Source organism: Lissotriton helveticus, chromosome 12 (assembly GCF_964261635.1).
Source record: "Lissotriton helveticus chromosome 12, aLisHel1.1, whole genome shotgun sequence".
Taxonomy (NCBI): domain Eukaryota; kingdom Metazoa; phylum Chordata; class Amphibia; order Caudata; family Salamandridae; genus Lissotriton; species Lissotriton helveticus.
In genome coordinates, this window is record NC_136073.1 from 332924010 (window position 1) to 332941999 (window position 17990).

The 17990-nt window shown below is 45.2% G+C and overlaps 1 protein-coding gene across 1 annotated transcript in view; it reads right to left on the bottom strand.

Annotated features, from left to right (window-relative positions):
- Positions 1–16365, bottom strand: part of LOC144798025 (uncharacterized) — a 121266-nt gene extending 104901 nt beyond the window's left edge. The window contains exon 1 of the mRNA XM_078668811.1: positions 16037–16365. Coding sequence (XP_078524937.1) covers positions 16037–16365 — 329 coding nt within the window. The remainder of the gene's footprint in view (positions 1–16036) is intronic.
- Between the last annotated feature and the right edge of the window lie 1625 nt (positions 16366–17990).

Genomic DNA, 17990 nt, shown 5'->3' on the forward strand with positions numbered 1-17990 from the left:
AGAACCCCTGACCTGCTAGTACATTCATCAAAGAAGTGGCACTGAGAGCTTCAGAGGCAAGGGAAACGGTCCCAAATATTTAGAAGAACTTTGGAAAGATTAAAATGACATGTTTAGATTGTGGCAAATTAATTTCATGTGGACAGATGAGTGTTACTCTAATAAATACAGCATATGAACATCATCATAGTCGATGGTTGGTAGAGACATTTTGACTATATCCTGGACCTGCCCGTCCTCGCCCAAAATGGCGCCGGAATAAATGGGACTCGTAACTCCTTGTTGTGTACTGGTTGCAGAACCTTGAAATCACGAGATACGTATGCAGTTTTGAAGCACATGGCGGGCGGGGACGAGAATTGATTGAATATTTCGACATCCCTATTGATATTAAGTTCTGATGTGTTATTGATTACTGTACTGTTGAAAGTTCGAATTAACGTCACCCATGGTACTTGCCCGCAAATGTATATCTAGATAATTTTATTGTAACTGGCCCTGTCGTATTTTAATTATAAAATGTACGTCCACCGATTCCGTAACTGTTAGACACCTTAGTTCTTGCAACCTAATGGCCCGCCCGTTACGTTCCTCTACAGTGTAAATGTCTATTCATCATATACGATTACAGTTTGCTCTGTGGCAGGCCCACGTGGTTATAGGCTCGTATTTGTATAATGACATTTTCACAATAAAGGTTTTTAAAAGAAAACATGGTAGTAGTATATACATTGGTAAAGTTTTTAATAATAGTGACTGTTTTAGAATCATTAAAAGGCAAGTGAAATAAAGCAGACCAATTACATGAAGGGTAAAAGGTATAATACGAAGGAACGCAGTAAAGATAAATGGTCAAGGGCTGTTGTGTTTTCTATTCCTGCAACATAAAGTGATCGATAAGAATCTCATATTCAGGCGTATCGGCGACTAAGACAGCAGGTCGACCCTCTTTTGCTCAACGGCTCCGTCATGGGACGAAGAAACGCTCTTTTTCTCGAAAAAAGAATATATTTTACTTGCAGGACAGTTGTAAAATTTCCGGGAAAGTACATTAGCCTGGAACATTATAACATATATTTAAGAAAAAATAATGTTCGGAAGTAATGAAAAGCGTAATTTTTAGGTCATATGACCAAGCCTTTCATCATTACAATAAGAAAAGTAAAATGAACCAATGAAAAGTTTTATTAACAAGTCACATGACTTGTTATGCTTACGTTACGCGCTGCGCGCCCCGGATGACTTCCGGATGCGCTAACGCGGCGCGTCATATGACGCATTACGCGACAACGCAGGTACAGAATATAGTCAAAATGTCTCCACCAACCAGCGGTCGGAACACAACCCCTTTCAGCAGGCTAAATAGTTCTGTTAAATGACAACAGAAGGGACAGGCAACAAGAACCATCAGTCAAAGAGGGGAGGGCTAGTTCTTCTCTACCGGGTTACATTGGGGCGCTACCGGAACTGATCGAATTGGTAGTCTACAGTGTTTCTGGATGTTTCAGACTGAAGATGGGGTTAGCATGAGAGCAGCACCATTTCGTAGCTCCGTCGTGGTCATTCCGCAACCAATCATGGCAGCCGTTCTTTATCGTTATTTTGGGCGGTGTGGGTGGCGGAGCCGAGCTGTTTTGCAGCCATCATTGTGTGGAGTTCAGTTCATCTCACTAGTTTTGTATTTGTCATGAGGGGTTGTTCCTAATGTTTCTATTTTAGCGAGGTCAAAAAGAGATCCCATTAGTGGCCTACTGATTTTGCTCGATTCCTTTTCTTTTTTTTTACACGATTTTTCGTTATCTGCAAAGACTAAACAGAGTATTGCGACTCTGTGTTTGTTTGTAAATAGAGAATGAACCAAAGAGAACTAATTCTAAAACAGTAAATACTTGGATAACAATCAATCAAATGGAGAGAGAAACAGGCACGACGGATTACAACGGGGGCAAAGGCCTGCGTTAACTACCTTTCACTATCTGCAAAGAGAGAGTACTCCTAATAGAAATGAGGGGGGGGGGGGCACCATTCAAAGCAGATCAGTGTGCATAAACACGAAAATGTTTTCACTTACCACGTACTTGACATTCGACAGCTTATGATATTTGCTATTAAAAAACCATTGAAATTCACTGAAAAAACCATAGGTTATAGACCATATATAGTTAGGAATTAGCATTTACAAAACCTTGAAAATTCACTGAAAAAACCATAGGTTATAGACCATATATAGTTAGGAATTAGCATTTAAAAAACCTTATTTTACTCACACAAAACCATTGAAATTCCATATATAGTTAGTTGCACTAACTATATATCGCGCACCCGCAATCCACTGCTGATCATGTCACATATTACATCATTCATGACATGGTCAGTGACATCACTGATGACATCACTGATGACATCTCAAATGACATCACTGATGACATCACTGATGACATCTCATTTGACATCATTCTTGTGCTAATACGATAAACCTCTTCAGACTCTAATATAACCTTAGATACACTCAGTGTATACAGACACTCACACACTGCCACTCATCCATGGAGTTACTCACACACCCAGTCAGTCATGCAAAGAAACAATCTCACCTCCATTTCTTCAACTATACAGTTAAACACACCTTACTTATTGAAACATATACTAACACATATTTACTCTCTTATACAATCCCTGATACAAGTTCACAATGATCGATACAACCACTCACTCATTCAGTGGCTCTCATGCACAGTTATTTATATATGCCAACTCTCACATGTACTGTGTTTTACATATGTATTTAGTATGACATGTAGCATTGAGATATCCATTCACTCATCAATACACTCATGCACACAGTCAACTGCCCATGTAGCTGTTTCCACATGCACTCTTGAACTCATACACCTAGTGAATAAACTGCTCACGCATCTATGCACAGAGTCACACACCTTCCAGCCACCCCCACACAAACTCAATCTCCCATAGAAATACTTGGGCAACCAATTAATAACACATATAGCCTCTCGTATAGCTAATGATCAACACATGCAGCAGTTTACATCACAACAGACATAATGATGCACAAATTAAGACAGTTTAGTCACTAACCCATGCATTCAGTGAGACATATTTAATCACTCACTCATACAGTCAGTCACGCACCTACTAAATCCTTCATCCAGACACTTATACATCCACTCATTCTTCAATATGTAAGACATATTTTAACTTTACAGAAACATACAGTCACTGGATGTTGTCATCAGTGATGTCATCAGTGATGTCATTTGAGATGTCATCAGTGATGTCATCAGTGATGTCATTTGAGATGTCATCAGTGATGTCATCAGTGATGTCACTGACCATGTCATGAATGATGTAATATGTGACATGATCAGCAGTGGATTGCGGGTGCGCGATATATAGTTAGTGCAACTAACTATATATGGAATTTCAATGGTTTTGTGTGAGTAAAATAAGGTTTTTTAAATGCTAATTCCTAACTATATATGGTCTTTAACCTATGGTTTTTTTAGAGTATATATATATTTATATATATCTTGCTCCAAATTCGATTCCCACCAACGGGTAAAGAACTGGCCGCACTCAGGAGAGTATTCTTTCACCAAAGATTTATTATTCACATCGCAAAACACAGGACGCGTTTCGGCGCTGCATGCCTTCTTCCGTTGTGATAGAGTTGCATGTAGAACATCGCCATTTTGATATATATATTACCTACTGGAAGTCGCCAGTAGGTAGTTATAGTTAGGACCTATTATCCGTAGGAAATCCGCAACATTCTATTTGCAATAACTTTGGCGCCGGCTTACGAATCTTCGCGAAATTTTCAAAACTGGTGCAGCGCTCCGGTCCGCTCCTATCCTGAGAGTCTCGTGGTGATTCGTCAAGCGGGAGACGAGAAAAAAGGGGGTCCCCAAACAAGTTTTCCCCATGCAATTTCCCATTGGATCCTTTAGTCGCAGCTACAGCCCAAACTGCTGAACGGAATTACACCACATTTGGCAGAAAGGTAGACTTTGGTTGAAAGGTGTAAATCCGTTCAGTAGTTCCTGAGAAAATCAAAAGTAAAATCATAGTGATATCTATGGCCGCACAGGATCCGCGCAGTTCAGTAGAACCGAGGCACAAGAAAATATTAAAACAAACGTGCAAAACGCAAAAAGGGGGCAGGGTAGAAACACCCTGACCCCCAAAGCCACAAGCATTTTTTTCAAAACCAATTAGCAAGATTTGTGCACTCAGTGCAAATGTCAGCCGAAATTTAAATAAAAATGAAGTGCAGGCTCCCACGCTACGTTGGTAATTAGCCCCCGAGGGGGCCAAGTACCGGGTGCATGATCAAAAAAAGTATGGGGGGCCCAATCCCCCCCACACTGTGCTGGGACCGCCACCCCCGGGGCAAAGCATTAATAGTAGCGGGGGCACATGGCCCTCCTGCAGCCCCAGATACTGCCACCCCTGGGGCTTGTAAACATAAGGATGGGGGGCCTCTAAGACCCCCCCTAGCCCTGGGGACTGCCACCCAAGGGCTTGACTTAGTTTTTGATTGCGGTGGGCACACTGCCCCCTCTGCAGCCCCAGGTAACGCCACCCCCTGGGCTTTATTTTTTTTAAAACATACCGTGAGTGGGGGGCTCAGGCCCCCCACACATCCCTGGGACCACCACTTCCCCAGGGCTCTAAAGATTTACATTCGGGGGGTCAGCGACAGACCCCCTAGGCCCGGGGACCACCACCCGGGGCTTTGTAGATGGTGGGAGGGGGGCCCCACGGCCCCCCTCCTGGAGCCTTGTGATGGCCCTGGGTACCGGCTCCTGCAGTGTCCCGGCGACTCTGTAGTTTGCTGTAGCAGGGCGGGAACCTCGCGGCTCCCGCCTTGTCATAGCAAACTGCTTTGATATTTGGAAGAGAGAGCAGGAAACCTGCTCTCTCTTCCAAATAGCAAAGCAAATTGCTTTTCCACAGGGGGAGCTGCATCTTAGCAGCTCCCCGTGTGGAAAAGCAATGCCGGCTTCCGCAGGAGGCGGGGAGCCAGCGGGACCGTGGGTGGATTGGAGGCCCCCATGGTCCCAAACGGAGAGGGCCAGCCCAAGGGGATGGGGTCCCCGGGGCTACAAGTGGCCCGGGAGGGGGGCCACATGACTCCCTCCCCAAATTGAAAAAAAAAAGGCCGGCCCCTGGGAGATAGGGTCCCCTGGGCCATAAATGGAAATATGAAAAATATTTTTAAAAAGGGCCATGCCCCGGGGATGGGGACCCCGGGCCGAATATGGCCTCGTTAGGGGGCCACGTGGCCCCCTTCCTGAAATTTTCATTAAAAAAAACAATTAGGGGGCAGGCCCTGGGGGATGGGGTTCCCAGGGCCAAAAAATGAGAAAACAAAGGAGGGGCTACATAGCCCCCCATTTAAAAAAAAAAAAGAAAAGATCAGAATCCGCCAGAGGCCACACCCCCTTCTTGCACGTTTGCAGATGGGAAACTAGCCCACAAGGCACCTCCAGTATGTGCCAGGGGGCTGAGTTGAGGAGAGGTGTTCTGAGGCCACGCTCCTTTTTACACCTCTCTGCAATGCAGGTCTGTGGTGCTTAATGGAGGTAGCTGGTGGACTAGTTGAACCCCATGGACCCTCAGTATTCAATGGGAGTTTATTCCCCATTTTAAAACACGCCACAGGGCGCGTTTGCACAGTTGTGAAAGGAGGGGGCTGGGCCTGCGGTGACATGTGTGCCAACACGCCCTGGGGCACATTTTAAGTTGAGGAATTAATATCTATTCAATTCTGAGGGTCCCTGGGGACCAACTAGCCCACCAGGTGCTTCCAGGAAGTGCCACTGCGCTGCGTTGCTGAGAGGTGGTGCAGACCGTGCCCCTTTTTACACCTCTCTGCAATGGAGCTTACTGGAGGTACCTAGTGGGTAATTTGCCCCTAGGGCCCACCAGGATTCAAGGGGACTTATTCTCCCAACTGAAAACGGCCACAGAGCGAGTTTACACAGTGGAGAAGGGAGGGGACGGGGCCTGAGGTGACGTGTGAAACACGCCCTGTGGCACGTTTTAAGTTGTGGAAATAATTCCCCTTGAATCCTAAGGCACCATGGGGGCTAACTAGCAAAGCAGGTGCTTCCCGTAAGCACCACTGAGCTGCGTTGTAGAGAGGTGGTGCAGGCTGTGCCACTTTTTACACCTCTCTGTAACGCAGCTCTGTGGCACTTACTGGAGGCCGTTTTAATTTGGGAGATTAAGTCCCCTTGAATCCTGAGTATCCCTTGAGCCCAATTAGCAAACTAGCCCACTAAGTACCTCCAGTAAGAGCCACAGAGCTGCGTTACAGAGAGGTGTAAAAAGGGGCATGGCCTTGGCCACCTCTCTGAAACACAGCATTGTGAAGCTTACTGGAAGCACCTGGTGGGCTTGTTGGCACCCTGGGGCTCCCAGGATTGAAGGGGAATTATTTCCCCCACTTAAAACGCGCCACAGGACATGTCACCTCAGGCCCTATCCCCTCCCTTCACCACTGTGTAAGTATTCATGTAGTGAGCCAGGCCTTAGCACATGGACTGCTTGCTTCAAATGCCTATTCACTATGCATGCAGTCCTCTAATCACCTACGCACTTGTCTTTCACACCTTCAATTCCCCAGTCAGTGTTCATACACTTCCAGCAAACACCCTGTCACTTCCCTTGCACTCCTCTAGTGACCCATTAAGCATCATGTACTAATCCATTCACTGCACCAAAACCTAAACACTTATAAATTCACCCAGGCACTCTCCTTGCAGTACTCTAATCATTCAGTCAGTCCCCAAGTATTCATGCAGTGAGTCAGGCCTTAGCACATGGACTGCTTCAAACCCCTATCTACTATGCATGCAGTCCTCTAACCACCTACACACTTGTCTTTCACACCTTCAATTCCCCAGTCAGTATCCATATACTTCAAGCAAACACCCTTTCACTCCCCTTGCACTCTTCTAGTGACCCCTTCAGCACCATGTACTAATCCATTCACTGCGCCAAAACCCAACCACTTATACATTCACCCAGGCACTCTCCTTGCAGTGCTATAATCATTCAGTCAGTCCCCTAGTATTCATGCAGTGAGTCAGGCCTTAGCACATGGACTGCTTCAAACCCCTATCTACTATGCATGCAGTCCTCTAACCACCTACACACTTGTATTTCACACCTTCAATTCCCCAGTCAGTATCCATATACTTCAAGCAAACACCCTTTCACTCCCCTTGCACTCTTCTAGTGACCCATTCAGCACCAAGTACTAATCCATTCACTGCGCCAAAACCCAACCACTCATACATTCACCCAGGCACTCTACTTGCAGTACTCTAATCATTCAGTCAGTACCCAAGTACTCATGCACTGATCCAGGCCTTAACACATGGACTGCTTCAACCCCTATCCACTATGCATGCAGACCCCTAACTAACAAACACACGTATAGCTCTGCACTTATACATTCAACAAAAAAACCAATATTTCAGTTTCAATATTTTAAAAAACATTTTTATTTCCATTTATATTAAAAATATATATTGTAATTTAAAAAATAAAATATGTAAAAATAAACAGTAAAAAACTAGAAAATCATCAAAGAAATACATATAACTATTATTACATTTAAAAATTATCATTTAAAAAAAAAAACTTCGAAATTCACTGAAAAAAACATAGGTTTCAGGGCTGTTATAGTTAGCTGGACATTTCACTCATACCAAACCATTGAAATTCCTCTGTTATAGTTAGTTCTGCTAACTATAACTCGCGCACCCGCAATCCACTGCTGATGATGTCACATATTACATCATTCATGACATGGTCAGTGACATCACTGATGACATTACTGATGACATCTCAAATGACATCACTGATGACATCACTGATGACATCATCCACGTGACAATCAGATACACCTCATCATACACTAGTATAACCTTTCATCACTCACTGTAAAATACAGAGTACAATATTTGAATCCATTGACACACCAATACAAGTTTCTAAAAACCAACTCAGTGATTCCTAGATCTACACACACTAATCACTTACCTATAGATTTACTCATACATGCTGTCAATGATCAATAGAACACTATCAAATATACTTATACACCTATATCGGCATTACACATCAGCACACATCCTATTTACTTATGCAGTCATGCACTTATGCAGGCATTTACTCAGCTACACCTATACAAACACCACTTCATTTATTCGTACAGCTAGTAACTCATACTTAGTGTGTTATAAAATCACTATTACAAGTATACAGATATCCATACAGTCACTCATGCAATCACTGAGTCTTAAGTCTACTTATTTATATACAACTGTCACATACACTGCCTTTTATTTTTCTAGTTTGTTTACATGTACCATTGGGAGATATATTTGCTCATAACCACACCCATAAATATATTCACTCCCCCAAACAACTGTTATAACATGCAGTCTTCACCTCAAACACCTACTGAATCAACTATTCACACATCTTTTGGCAGTCACACACCTCCCATACAAATACTCAGTTAACTAATCAATAACTAATATAGACTTTCACATAGCTAATAACCAACGGGGGCAGCAGTTTACACAACAACTGACAAAGTGATACAGATATTCACACAGTTTAGTCACTATCCAGTACATTTAGTGAGACACTATAAATTAGTCAAGTGAACAGTGAATCACACTGCTACTGAATCCTCCATCCAGATATTTATATATCCACTCATTCTTCAATGCAGATTGCTATATATATAATACATATTTAAATAACGAACCGAACCACATTCATTGTCACCAGCAATTGGTTCTAGTCATTCTGACGTTGCACCAAGGCACTGTGGAAATCTTAAGATTCTATCTTGGAACCTGGCAGGCATCAAGGCTAAACTATCTTCCCCCAATTGGGGTGTGTTTGTCGATCAGTTTGATGTCTGCCTGTTCCAGGAGACATGGGCGAGAGAAGATTTTGCACGGGTGGGCTTTGCTACTTCTAATGTACCCGTTAGCATTGGGGGGAGAGGAAGGCCGTTGGGTGGATTGTCTCTGTGGGTAGCCTCCCATGTGGGTTGCTACCCCACCTCCTTGAATACCTACTCTCCAGACATCCAAGCTGTACTCCTTAGCTTTCCATCTAAACTGAAACTAGCTATCATTACCATTTATTCCCACCCTATATCATTCGCCCAGGAATCTAAAACCCTGGAGGAATTAAATCTCCTCAACCCAAGGGTGCCACCTAGCTCGGCTTTGATAGTTGGTGGAGATCTAAACTGCCACTTTGAACCACTCATAGGCACAGTTGAGGCTATCAGAAACTAGGAGGATTTGCAGTGAGCTATGCCTGACCCTCAAACATACCCCCCAAAAGCCTGATCACCACTGGCCCTACAAATCAATGCCATTGCACTAACCCACTCGTTGAGGGCCTGCAATGGCCGCACTCCTTCAGATAGACCGAGTAGGCCGACATTTAATAGAATTGGCCAGGCCTCCCTAATTGACTACATCCGGATCGAGTGCAGGTCCTGGCACTGGGTGAAGGACTTCGAGGTTATTGTACGAATGGATAGTGACCACAACGCTCTGTCCCTATCCTTTGGGGTTCCAGACTCTGGCATAGCCCCCCTTTACTGGGACCCCAATAGATGAGAGACTAACTTTGACAAACAATAGGAGGAGCATAAAATGGGGGGCAGTGAAACAGTCCCCGGAGAAACTGTTAGAGCTCTATCAAACGGTTATTCCAATACTGCAGGAACTATCCACGCTTGAGGCTGATGGAACCAACTCTCCCCATCAACACTCGGTTGTACCACTCCACAATCAGCTTATTGTTGACCTGGCTGATATTTTAAATATGATTAGTTGAACTAAGAAAACCAATGATCGACCAAACTCCTGGTATGATGATAAATATCTTAAAGCCAAGACAGCACTGCTGGAGGCTATTAAAGGCGACGAAAAGTCATTGGTAAAAACCAGACGGGTTGACTATAAGGAAGTTGTTTCAAGCGCAAAATTAGCCTAGGAAGAAAACAAATGGCTAAATATCACATCTGCCCTATTGACTAGGGATATAAAAACATTCTGCTCAATAATTAGGACGGGGTCTAAGGAGGGAACCATTGTATGCAAATCTAATCTTCCCGCTGAAGTGTGGACTGAGCACTTCTCAGCTCTGTACGCAAACGATCATGAAAAGGACCTCCAAATAGACTCTAGGGGTATGTTTTCCTTGGACAATGTATGTGCAGGAGCCCATTTGCCACCACTGAGCACAGAGGCAAACGTTAGTTTCGAAAAGATCACCCTTCGAGAGGTCACTTCTGCAATAGAAAGATTACCAGTCGGAAAGGCACCAGGGTTGGATAAACTCCCCAGAAAAATGTTTCGGGACGAACCTATAATTTGCGGCCCCTATCTTTTAGTTCTGTTCAATGCCATCATGAATGGTATGCCCATCCCCAACACCTTGGCCGGGGCTGAAATTGTCTGAATCCTCAAAAAGGGTTCCCCATTATACCCAGCAAACTACAGGCTGATCAGTTTGCTCAGGTATTATCGGATCGAATCCAGGGTTGGTTGGAAGAAAATGACATCATCAGCCCCTATCAAGCAGGATTCAGGAAAAATACCTCCACACTGGACCAAGTGTTTAGATTTCAACTAATCACTTGGAAGACAGTATCAATGGAGGGTGGCAGCCTCTATTTGATATTCGTGGACCTGAAAACTGCTTTTGATCTTGTTCCTAGACCCAAACTGTGGGAGGTTTTAAGAGAAGTTGCATGAGAACAACTATGCCAAAGTTAGGAGTGGAAGGAGGTTTGACCAAGAGGTTCCCCGTTGACAAAGGTGTAAGACAGGGCTGTGTGCTCGCACCGACCCTGTTCTGTCTCTTTGTCAACGTATTAATTCCACTTGTGGCAGAGCTACCAAATAATGATGCCCCAAAGCTAGCAAACACCAAGGTGGCAGCATTGATGTTTGCTGAGGATACCCTCCTTTTATCAAAAAGATCGATGGGCATCCAGAGGTTGCTGGATAGCTTTGCCTCATTTTGTAACACCAGGGGCCTGACGATTAACACCACAAAAACCAAATTTATGATTGTCAACCCCCCAAAGACAACACGTCCTAACCCACAATTGAATGGTTCATGTCTGGAAAGGGTGTCCGTCTTTGAATCTCTTGGCGTAACCCTGTCAGAAGATATGCAATGGGTGCCTCAAATAGCCAAAGCCAAGCTTAAGCTATCACAGATTGCTGGGAGTATAGCCAAATTAGCTAGGGAATCACCCTTTAAACCCATTGGTCCCGCGATAGAAATGTACAGGGCTCAAGCGCGTGGAGCCTCTCTCTATGGGGCTGAACTATGGGGGCACTGTTCGTCTTCTACCATTGCTGTAGTTGAGAACAGATTTCTAAGACAAATAACGGGTTTACCAATGGGCACCCCGTTAATCCCCTTAAGATTAGATTTGGGTATCTCGCCAATAGAAGATGAGATTGCCCTAAAACCATTAACCTTCTGGCGAAGACTATGGGCAACTCCCGAATTAGCAGCATACCAGGTAGAGACCAAAGAGCTTTTATCACACCCGGGTTTGTTGAATAGGGTCCCCTGGTTTGCTCATGTAAAACATGAGTGCGAAAAGCTTGGTCAAACTTCCTTATGGAGTACTCCGGACACTACCAGCCCTCTAGTCCCCCTAGTCTTTGTACCTAAGACTTATCGCACCCAAAAGCTTGAAGCTATACAGTCTAATCCGAAATTGGGTCCTCTCACGACACCGTTTCTCACAGTTAAGGACAACTATGAGTTAGTAACCTTCATTGACGATATCCTGCCTTTGGTTGCAAAAAAATTATACCTACAGTTTAGATATAGCACTTTGCCAGTACGTGTGGTGACCAACAAATGGGCTGGGCAGAAAGTGCAATGTTGCCCTGTATGTATTACACAAGATGAAACAGAAATGCATATTTTAATTTTCTGCCCTGGCTACCAACAAGTGAGGCGGTACTGGCTTGTAATTTGGGTTTTGACAATTGTAGGGAGGCTTTTCGGGTTCTAAAATATGATACATCTAAACCCATTGTGTTTGCTGTCTCAAGATACTTAAACACAATTTGGCGAAGGAGATGGGCCTTTATTCAGAAGGAAAAAAACCCATAAAATGTGTATCAGTAGAACAATTGTACATTTGATTTCTAGAGAGTCGCTCAAGACATTGGTTTTTAGTCCTATATTACCTTGTATATATATTTACTGTTGATGAATTGGATTTTATTGTAAATAGTGCAAATTTCTTTTTAAATCATGTATATAAATTTGGCTGCTATTTCTGTAGATATTTGCCGATTGCACATACCAATTGATACATTCCATCGTCGTTGCTAACCCCGTGCCTCATTTTTACCCCTCCAAATGGTCAGGCAAATTTCTTGTATATGATTTAAAATTTGTATTTGTTCTACCTGTGGAGTGTTTTTAATGATGCATTTATTGATTTAAAATGTATGATGTTTTATTATTGTGTCTAGTTTTTATGGTCCTAGTGACCGAAATAAAAGTTTTTGAAACGAACGAACGAATGAAACATTTTCTGGATGATGTCATTAGTGATGTCATTAGTGATGTCATTTGAGATGTCATCAGTGATGTCATCAGTGATGTCACTGACCATGTCATGAATGATGTAATATGTGACACCATCAGCAAAGGATTGCGGGTGCGCGAGTTATAGTTAGCAGAACTAACTATAACGGAGGAATTTCAATTGTTTTGTACGAGTGAAATGTCCAGCTAACTATAAAAGCCCAGAAACCTATGTTTTTTTGGGTGAATTTATCTATATATATATATATTCACTGAAAAAACCATAGGTTTCAGGCCTGATATAGGGGCCGATTAGAATGGCGGACGGATGCATGACCGCTGGGCTGGAGACGGCAGAAAATGCACCTCATCGTCTGCCAGCAGCGGGCCTTCCGTCCACCATATTGGGAAGGGGAACTGGGCACATTTACCGTCCGCCGCGTAAAACTTGAACCGCCGTGGGAACACACCAGACACCATGGCGGACGGAGCCAATCCAGGCTCAAATCCGTGCGGAATGATGTCCCGACCGTCCACAATATTACGATGTCACAAACACCGCAGCGGGAACACCTCCATCTCATAGACGGTGAAAGCACCACAACGGAGAGGGAAAGCATTGCCATGAGACCTGCCGCACAGACCCGACCGCCATGGACCCAGCCGTACACGCCTTCCCGGCCCTGTTCCAACTTCACTACCAGCAAGTCCTGCACCGTCATGGACGCCGCCGCAGGTACGCAAGCATGCAATGCACACATATCACGCCACAGCATGCATGAACACTGGTACCTGTCCACACCAGACACCCTGGTGGGGACAGGAACACACACAAGTGCACCCACACCAGTCCCACCTCAGCACAATCACCCCCCGCATCAGGCACATGCCGCCCACGCAACACCACAGCCAGCCCACGGATGGACTCCGCTGTACTGTCGGCGGTTGGGCCTGTTACCGCAGCCACTCCGTCCGTGGCGGTTGGTTTTTCTATGGTTGCGTCCGCGGTCGGCGGCTTTGGAGACATCCGTCCGCCACGGTCGGGTTTTGCTGGAGGGGAATCCTAATAGCACCGCCGGTTTCCCCACGGTGCGGTCGGACGGGCATTTCCCGCGAGACTGTCAGTACGGACGCTTTCCGTCCGCCATCCTAATCGGCCCCTCAGTTAGGAATTAACATTTAAATATCCTTAGAAATTCACTGAAAAAACCCATAGTTTTTAGGGGTGTAATAGTTAGCTGGACATTTCACTCGTACAAAACCATTGAAATTCCTCCGATATAGTTAATTGTACTCACTATATCTCACGCGCCCGCAATCACATATTACATCATTCATGACATGGTCAGTGACATCACTGATGACATCTCAAATGACATCACTGATGACATCATCCAGTGTATGTGTTTTGGTTCGTTATTTAAATATGTATTACATATACAGCAATTTGCATTGAAGAAGGGTGGATATATAAACATAAATATCTGGATGGAGGATGTAGTAGCAGTGTGATTGACTGTTTACTTGACTAATTTAAAGTGTCTCACTAAATATATTGGATAGTGGCTAAACTGTGTGAACATCTGTATCACTTTGTCAGTTGTTGTGTAAACTGCTTCTCCAGTTGGTTACTAGCTATTTGAAAGCATATATCAGTTATTGATTAGTTAACCGAGTATTTGTATGGGAGAGTGAATGTGTGTGTGGTTCGGTGGGGGGGGTGTGACTGCCCAAAGATGTGTGAATAGTTGATTCAGTAGGTATATGAAGTTAAAACTACATGTTATAACAGTTGTTTGTGTGAGTGAATATCTTTATGGGTGTGGTGATGAGCAAATATGTCTCGAAATGGTACATGTCCAACAAACTAGAAAAAAAGGCAGTGTATGTGTCAGTTGTTGTTTATAAATAAATATACATAAGACTTAGCGATTGTATGAGTGACTATATGGATAACTGTATATTTGTAATAGTGATTTTATAACACACTAAGTATGAGTTACTTATATGTGAATAGATAAAGTGGTGTTTGTATAAGTGTATATCTAAGTAAATGTAAGTGTGATCCATTGTTTGCATAAGTGAATAGGATGTGTGCTGGTGTGTAATGTTGATATAGGTGTATACGTATATTTGATAGTGTTCTATTGATCATTGATTGTTATGTTATGTTATGTTAAGAATGTTTTTGTATAGCGCTCGGCTACTCCGAGGAGTGTCTCGGCGCTTTGACCTAACACGAACAAAGGACAAAAGTAAAAAAGGGGAAGAGAGAACTACTGCACAAACAACCAAGATTTCAAGTCCTTCCTGAAGGCCAACAGGTTAGGATTCCTGTACAGGGAGACAGGCAGTGTATTCCACAGCTGAGGGGCTAGGCGCCGAAATGACCGGCCGCCAATCCGAGCTCTTCCTATGGCCGGGACCGAGGCCAGAGCCAAAGACTCTGATCTCAGTGATCTGGCAGGTTGGTAGAAAGCCAGCCTTTTTTTAATGTATTTAGCTCCGGTCATGTGAAGGGCCTTAAAGGCCAGAGTAAGGGCTTTAAAAACAATACGCTTCCAGATGGGCAGCCAGTGCAAGGTCTGCAAGAGGTCAGAAGCTCTGGAGCGCCGATGAAGTCCGAAGATGGCACGCGCCGCTGAGTTCTGCACTACCTGAAGCCGTTGGAGAAGGTATTCTGGAAGACCCAAATACAGGATGTTGGCGTAGTCAAGATGCGACCCAATAAGCGCCTGCACAGTGATCTTTCTATGTGCAGGTGTCAAGAGTGGAAGGCATTTGCGCAGCATCTTGAGCAGACCAAAACACCTCCCGGTAAGGCCAAGAATCTGGGGTTTCATCGTTAGATCCTTGTCAATTTTTATCCCAAGATTCTTGGCCGTAGTAGAGGCAGCCTAAGGTGGAAACATCTTCTCAGGCCACCAAGGTTGCCAGATGGGATCCGAGCGACAACCAAAGAAAAGCACCTCTGACTTATCAAAGTTACACTTGAGGCTGTGTAGATGGAACCAGTTAAACACAGCCCCAAGGCAACCTCTGATGCTCTCCCCATCAAACTCAGCACCTTTCCCACAAGTGAAAAGGAGCTGCGTGTCATCGGCGTATGACAGGATCTGGGCTCCAAAGGACTTCGCCAATGCCGCCAGAGGGGTCATAAAGATGTTAAACAGGGTCGGGCTCAATATCGACCCCTGCGGGACCCCGACCTCCAGTGGCAGCACCGCAGCAGAAAGAGGAGGAGCCCATACCGTCTGACTCCGACCAGCCAGGAAGGAGCGGAACCAGCTGAACACCGTCCCCCGTACACCGATCTCCCTGAGTCTTACTAGGAGACCCTCGTGGGGGACGGTGTCAAATGCCGCTGATAGATCTAACATAACCAACATGGCTTTACCTCCAGAGTCCAACACTTCCTTGATGATTTCGGTAACTTCCAGCAACGCCGTCTCGGTACTCGTTAGCCCGAAAACTGGACTGCGAGCTGTGGAGAAGATTATTAGTCTCCAAGAAGTTAGAGAGAGAAGTCTGTACATGTTTCTCCACTACTTTAGCAAGAGCGGGTAGAAGAGAGATTGGCCTATAGTTCGCAAACCCCTCCGGGTCCAGATTGGGCTTCTTAAGCAGTGGGATGACAAATGCCTGCTTCCAGACTGCAGGAACCACCCCCGTGCTGAGAGACAAATTCAGCACCGGGTTGATGACAGGATTCAACACTGCCGCCATTCTGGCCAACAATTTAGCTGGACAAGGGTCCATAGGGGAGCCGGACTTTAATTTGGACAAAATGTCCAAAGAAACCGCAGTGGAGAGTAAAGGAAATTCAGAGAAGGTATGGGCCAAATCTGTTGGTGAGTCCAGTGCCGTACTGACGCAGGGGGGGTGCCACTGCCCCACATGCCAGAAAGGAGGCCTGGATGGACTTGATTTTATTCGTAAAGAAGTTAGCCAAGGAAGTTACACAAGACTCAGAATGAAGACCGGATGGAATACTGGATTTAGGAGAAGTAAATTCCCTAACTATTGAAAAAATCTCCTTACTGGTATTGGCAGCAGCCTCAATTCTTTTAGAGAAGTAAGCTTTCTTAACAGACAAAATGTCACGATGATAGCTTTTAATGGCCGCCCTATATGTCTCCTTAGCCAAGGAATCATACTGGCGCCGCCAGGCTCTCTCTGCCACCTTACATTGCTGCCGCGCCAATGCCAACGAGTCGGAGAACCAGGGGGCCGAATATCGGCTAACAGACTTATGTGGAGGCATTATGGGAGCCAGTTCATCTAGTCTATCCGTGAGCCACGTCTGCAGAGAGTCCAGGTCCCTCTCCAGATTACCAGACAACGCACACGGGTAGCGTACACAAGCCTCGGCCATCATCTCAACGGAGACGCGATGGAAGACCCGCGGGGCCTGGCAGAACCGACTAGAGATGCTACTCCCTGGCTTGCTGCTGCCCCAGATATAAAAGTTGATTAACAAATGATCAGACCAGAGCACAGGTGTAGGGGAGACAATATCAACCGGCATGGTGGAGAACACTTGGTCGAGTGTATGACCTTTATTATGCGTGGAAACAGAGAGGTAAGGAACAAGACCAAGGGGGAGAGTGACATCCCGGACCTTAATAGAATCCACATCCGTCCCAACATCCATATGGATATAGAAATCCCCCAGTACTATGCAATGTTCGACCTTTAGACACAGTGACGAGCCCACGGCCTGCAGCTCTTCAAAGAAAGAGCCAGAAGGCCCTGGAGGTCTGTAAATCAAAAGGCCAGTGCACGACTGGTGAGGGGACAAAGCTATAGAGAAAGCAAGGGACTCACAGCCCGAAATGACATCGGTGGACAGGATGGAACAAGTTACGGTTCTCTTTACCACAATCGCGACTCCCCCACCCCTGCCTGTGACCCTATCCTGCCTGAAAATCACATAGTTGGGCGGGATCGCAGTAGCAATATCAGGGTTAGAGCCTTCCCCGAGCCATGTCTCGGTTAGAAAAAGGCCCAGCCGTTCCTTAGTCACCAGAAGCTCATGAATATCCAGGGCATGTTTACACAGCGATCTGGTGTTTAGCAGAAAGAAGGAATACCTAATGGGTGGCGGACAGAGAGCTGAAACAGGGGCTTTCCCCGGACGCCATCCACAGCCAGGGCAGCGGCGCTTGCCGTTAGCCCGCCCCGGAAAGACCGAGCAACAAAAACTAGCCTTTTTCCTCAAGGAGAGCAGCGTGGCTGCTGAATATGTCAGCATCATGCAGCCAGCATATAAGACCCAAATGCCAAGCCCTGCCCGGCCGTTCCCGTCCGCTTCCGGGACGTTGACGGGCGTAGACGGGCTTTCCTTTGGC